Genomic DNA, 6,000 nt, shown 5'->3' on the forward strand with positions numbered 1-6,000 from the left:
CTATTCTGTAGGTCTCGTGTGTGTGTATGTGTGTGTGTGTGTGTGTGTGTGTGTTCTTTTTTCTATATGAGATTAAACTACTAGTACACGCTAAATGCCCAATATCTTAGTATTTATTGAACTAAACACGTTTTAAAAAGTTATGTGTACGCAGAAATTAAACAACAAATGTTTTGATATGCCCCCCAGGACAAGCAAGGCGTTAATACCCACGCATCACTGAGTATCTGGTGATGTTGCATCAAGGTCACTCGTTCGTACATTCCAAACAATGGCGAATTCCGCAGCGTCACTGTCAGGGAAATAACTGCGCCGTACTCTTGTGGTAGATTTTTTAACAAGACCCAAGAAAGCGTAATTGTGTGTCTTTGCCCATGCATGCCGGTTTAATATCATGTCAATGAGGCTAGTTGAGTTATGTACTTGTCGTAAGAGGTGACTAACGGGATCGGGTGGTCAGGCTCGCTGACTTGGTTGATGCATGTCATCGACCCCAATTGCGTGGATCGATGCTCATGATGTAAATCACTGGATTGTCTGGTCCAGACTCGATTATTTACAGACTGCCGTCATATAGCTGGAATATTGGCGGCGTTAAACAAACAAACAAACAAAACAAATTATATCAGCATAAGCGAAGCATGCATGTTAATTTATTTCCTGCAAAGAATTTGCAGACTTTTCTAGAAACCCAATACATCGTTAACAATCACGGGTTTGTAAACACCTCGTCCCGGCACCCCATCCGTGAACATCCGGGTTAGAATAGGTTTTCAGCAACCAATGCTTGCCGTAAAAGGCGACTACCGTATTTCCTCTATTAGACCCCCGGGCTTCTATTTATTTCGAACCAGCCTTTGACCCGGCGTCAATTAGAGGCCCGGCTTCTATTAATACCCCCATTTCACTATGACCACGAATGTCCCGATTCGTCAAGAAATGGAAATATTTTGAGTCCTCATTATGTAATTTAGGTCCCAAAAAGGGATCATTAATTGTATCAATTGATCGACCCGGCGTCTATTAGAGGCCCGGCTTCTATTTTTTGCACTGAACAATTGACCCGGCGTCTATTAGAGGCCGGCGTCTAATAGAGGAAATACGGTATACATAATTATGCTTGTCGTAAGGGGCGACTAACGACATTGGGTGGTATACGCACCCTTATGTACATCAAATTGCACGATAATTCTTTACGGGCTTGTATGCCTTATACGTATCTGGAAACACGCGAAGAAGCGCGTGAGTGAGTTGGGTCTAACGGCGCTTTTAACAGTATTCCAGTTATATCGCGGCGTGTCAACTTAATGTGGGAGTATCGTCCGAAGTGATGCAGGTCTCAGACGTTTACCACTTCGGTGAAACCCACGAGCACGGGTATGGTGCTGACAAACCTAGAAACATAATCGGGGCGAACCGGGATTCGACCCCACAATCATAGGTTTCTGGCGTGCCCAAAGGACGCAACTTTGCACAGCGATTCTCAGCGCCTTAGACGACTGGACCAGCCGTGCCCCCCGAAGAAGTGCGTGAGTTGGTTTAACGCTGCTTTTAACAGTAGTTCAGACTTGCGTCCCTTTTCCATGCAGGAGTCGCTAGTCTTCGGTCCATTGATCATGGGGTCGAATCCCACATTGGCACCGATTATACGTGGTCGCTGGCTTTAGCAAAGTGGTAAATGCTACGACCCATAAGTTTACGCGCTTTGACATCCCTGAAATATTCTCCCAATTGCATGGATCGATGTTCATGATGTCGATGGCTGAATTGTCTGGTCGAGACTCGATTATAGACAGGCCGCCGTCTTATAGCTGGAATATTGCTGAGTGCGGCGTTAAACAACAAACAAATAAACAGCTTCCGTATTCAGAACGACGTTTCTTTACAGGCGCTTGTACCTTTGATTGGTAAAAAGTTGATAAATGTGTGAAAAGCATCACTGGTGTCGCAACGTAATAATACTAAAATCGCCTTCGTGGTCTAGTTGATAGAGAGTCTGCCGCGGGTGCGGAAGGTCGATGGTTCAATCCCCTTATTGTTACCCTGGCTTGACTCAGTATTAAGGTGATAATACAAGCACTGGTCGTCTCGGAGTCAGAATACTGTGTCTGGGTGGGATATTCTTGTAAAACTGTGGCGTGGTATATTAGTTGGCTGGCACCAAAACACAGGAATTAGTCCGTAATAGTACAAGCACACACACACACACACACACACACACACACACACACATGCATGTCGCTATATATGTGCAATAATCTTGAACGCGACGTTTAACCCCATCAACCTCACCTACCCTTAAACCAACGTAAAACCTAACTCACTCACTCACCCACTCCCGATTATCAACCGAAAGAGTTTGTCTCTCAGCTTGTTCCGCCCTTACATCATGCCACAGCTGACTGTTAATGGAATTCAGGTCCATAACAGGAGACGAGAGCCCCGCAGGTCCAGTTTCCTGCAGAACCCCACAATCCACGTCCTGGTCTTCCTCCGTCGAGGCACCTCCTGGTTCCGCTTCTAAAATTGTAGGTCTATTCTTTCTAAGCGCTGTGTCCAGCTTTCGCCAAAGTTCAGCTTGTCCTGTCTCATCGTCAGTCCATGGGAGACACACGACCCTGTTCCACATGTTCTGGAGAAAGAAGGGAAGTCTATGTATTGGAATGTTGTCCTTGATGATGACAAATATCTTATGACTGAGTTTTTCAAGGGACCTCAGCGCCACCATCTGAAACTCGAACTCACAGTATGAAGACTCCAGGTAGGTTTCGGTGATAACGAACAAAGATGCTCGACTCGCATACAGTTTCTCAACAACCTCTTCCCTGATGTAATTCCCCGGGAGGAAATCGCGATCATAGAACGCAAGTTTGAAACCGAGCTCTGTCTCAAGCTTCGCCACAAGGGTCAGTATCAGCCATTCTGTTTCATGATGACTATAGCAAACAAACAAGTCGTACCTTATACCATCAGTTGGTTCAATAAGAGGGACATACACACCCCATTTCATTTTCATTTTGAGCCAAATGTATTTCATACTCCATCGATTTCTGTAACAAAGGGACACAAAAAGCAATCCAACGATGAGTGGAACAGTGATACAGATGACAATTATCATCAACATTGGACCCATGCACGTCAGTTCCAGTTCTCCCAGCACGTCGTTAAGTAACCGTGTATTAATGATGGAGCCATTGGGCATTTTGCAATTATAACCATCTTCATTATCAAGACTCACTTTCGTTGATGTTATCCATTTCACAAATTCGAGGTCATTGCAACCACATGACAATAAATTGCCTTTAAGGTGTAGTTTGAAGGTCCCGTTCATGGCCAAACTTTCAAGTTGTTCCCTGACTAGATGCCCAATAACTTTGATGTCGTTGTAGGACAGGTCCAGTTCACGAAGGGTCGGTAGCTTTAACCATGCCATAGGTATTGTAGTTAACTTGTTTTGTGACAGGTTTATAGAAGAGAGACGCTGGTTACACGAGAAAAAGTCTTCAGGAAGATTTTTCAAATTGTTCTGTGCCATGGAAACGGATATTAGACTTTTTAGAGGAGCGAAGAGTGAGTGATCCTTTACATCCTGAAAACCAACATCCAGATGTGAATTGTCAAGTCTCAGCTCTATCAGGTTAGTGAACGTTTTGAAAAGTTTCATATTGATTCTGTAGCAGTTGGATTGAGACATGTTCAGGTGAAGAAGGGACTCCAGTCCTTCAATTTGACTTCTACAGTTGAAAGGGTTGTTGGATATATCCAGGATCCTCAATCCCTTGGCTCCGACGACTTTATAACTTCCGTCAAATCCAGAAGATCCGGTGTAGGAATGACTGAAGTTAGCAAAATATAACGAATTTGGAATTACAAAAGTCTGTTCTGTATGTATGCTACTTTTGTTGGAATTGAAACTTTTGACTTTATCCGTGATGTACCGTTTGGATGATCTCTGAGACGAAAAATCCAGATATGTAAGATGAGGTACTTTTCCAAGAGCTGTTAGAAGAGCCTTTGTGCTCTGTGAACTGTTCAGAGCGTTATTTCGAAGAGACAATGTTGTCAGACAAGGGGATAAGATTTTGCTTATAAACGTCGGTTCGATGTAAACTATACTGTCGTTGGATAAATCTAGATCCTGGATGCAGGGGAAAAGGTGAGAACTGGTAAACGTTATACGCGTATCAATTTGCTTGAGGCTTCCTAATCCCAGATAACCTAGTTGATGTTTAAAAAGGGCTCCAAATACCATATTCATATTCAAATTAATGTTGTGGTTAAAATCAGCATACAAAAGCCTGGTAAACGCTGAGAATGAGTCGTTTTGAATTGTTTGCAAGTTGCAGTATGACATATTCAAACCGATCAAAGGACCTGTAATGTACAGAAACGTGTCATTATATAGAGCAGTAGTGAAACATGATTTCCCCTCTTTCCCAAAGGCCAGGTATTGTAAGGATGTTAGTGATTTGAAACCAGGCCCCAGTGCGATGTTTTCATATCCATCCAGTGTAAGGTTCGTCAGCCTCTTTAGCAGTGATAAAGCTCTATCGGGATATTCGGCATTGTTGGGTGGTGATGTGCCCATGTTGCCGTGTAGGTAGAGGGTTAGGAGACTTCCTAAAGGTCTGAAGACAAACTCTGGGAAGAACTCAGATGATGACAGGTAGTTGAAACTAAGATCCAGTGTCTGTAAGTTGGAAGCATTCACGAAAGCACCGACGTCAAAACTGTTGATAATATTGTTCCTCAACACCAGGACACGAATTTCAGTGTGTGGCACAGGGAAAGAGGCATTTGAAATACGACCGATACTGTTGTGACTTAGATCAAGGGTATGGCATCTTGAAATAAGGGGAAATGACCGCAGACCTCTATGGCTCATATTGCAAAAATGTGTTTCAGCACTTATCTCAAAATCCGATGTGACAGTGGTGTTCAATGGAGTAGAAGTCTTCACGTCATATGATTGGTGAAATGGGCTCTTCCTGGATGTTCTCTTGTTGGGTTTTGGTCTTGATGATTGTCGATGGTCGCCATCTTGTCTACCTGTCATAAATACGCGACCAGTATCAGCCCCAAAAGTTGAACTGGAAGTCTTACCCTGCTTCGGCCGATCAGTGAATCCATTTCTTGTGTTTTGTGTGTTTGATATGTCAGTGGCCTCCATTCTTTTCTCGTGTGATATTCTCATACTGTTCCTGGTAAGCTCCAACATAGAAGGGAGTCCATGGCCCTCGTCTTCCCTTGGTCCGGTCCCTCTGTTCTTTGTCCACGCTTTTATGGTATTCCTCGCATACTTTCTTTGTGAGGCTATATGAAGGTTAGTACCTTCGATTCTTTTCAGAGGATGCTGTGCCAGAGCACCATTGCTTGAGAGCGCTATGAGGGTTACTGTCAGGAAGAGAACCAACATCCACACCGATGCCATATTCATCCAAAGGAATTCTTGCTGCAAAACAATGCATTGGATCAGTTGTTGTTTTTTTATTTAAGAAATAAACGTTGTTTATCGTACAATAACACACTGCGGAGAGAATAAACCATGAGGGGCCCAGTTTCTCTGCAGTGTGTTATTGTATGATAAACAACGACCGCGAAACGTTTATTTCGTATATGAGATATCAACATTACGTACAGCCTCTTTAAGGATGTTAGTAAAAAGTACACGCTTTAAAAATATTTACCTGTATTTAAATAATAAGACCGCGCCAATGTCGGAAGAGTCCCATTTATGAACAGGGGGGGTTAAGTTTGGTATTTCCTGCATATTGTCACAAGTTTGACGTCGATTATCTGTACCTTTTCTCCCAATAACGATTGTCATATCTCTCTCTCACTTTAGGGTGCGATCGTTCGGCCATTAATAGCCGGGGTAGAATAGTTCTTCCGCAACCCATGCTTGCCGGAAATGGCGACTGTGCTTGTCGTGAGAGGCGACTAACGGTGGTCGAACTCGCAGACTTGGTTGATGCACGTCATCGATCCCAGTTGCATGGA

General features: G+C 43.6%; 1 protein-coding gene across 1 annotated transcript; it reads right to left on the minus strand.

The window, feature by feature from the left end:
* Positions 1–696: 696 nt before the first annotated feature.
* On the minus strand, positions 697–5,441 carry LOC139449756 (toll-like receptor 4). The gene has a single exon (XM_071231284.1). It carries the CDS (start codon positions 5,435–5,437, stop codon positions 2,321–2,323), a length of 3,117 nt encoding a protein of 1,038 aa, XP_071087385.1. The 5' UTR covers positions 5,438–5,441; the 3' UTR covers positions 697–2,320.
* Between the last annotated feature and the right edge of the window lie 559 nt (positions 5,442–6,000).

Source organism: Haliotis cracherodii, unplaced genomic scaffold (assembly GCF_022045235.1).
Source record: "Haliotis cracherodii isolate W230 unplaced genomic scaffold, xgHalCrac1.p SCAF_8, whole genome shotgun sequence".
NCBI lineage: Eukaryota > Metazoa > Mollusca > Gastropoda > Lepetellida > Haliotidae > Haliotis > Haliotis cracherodii.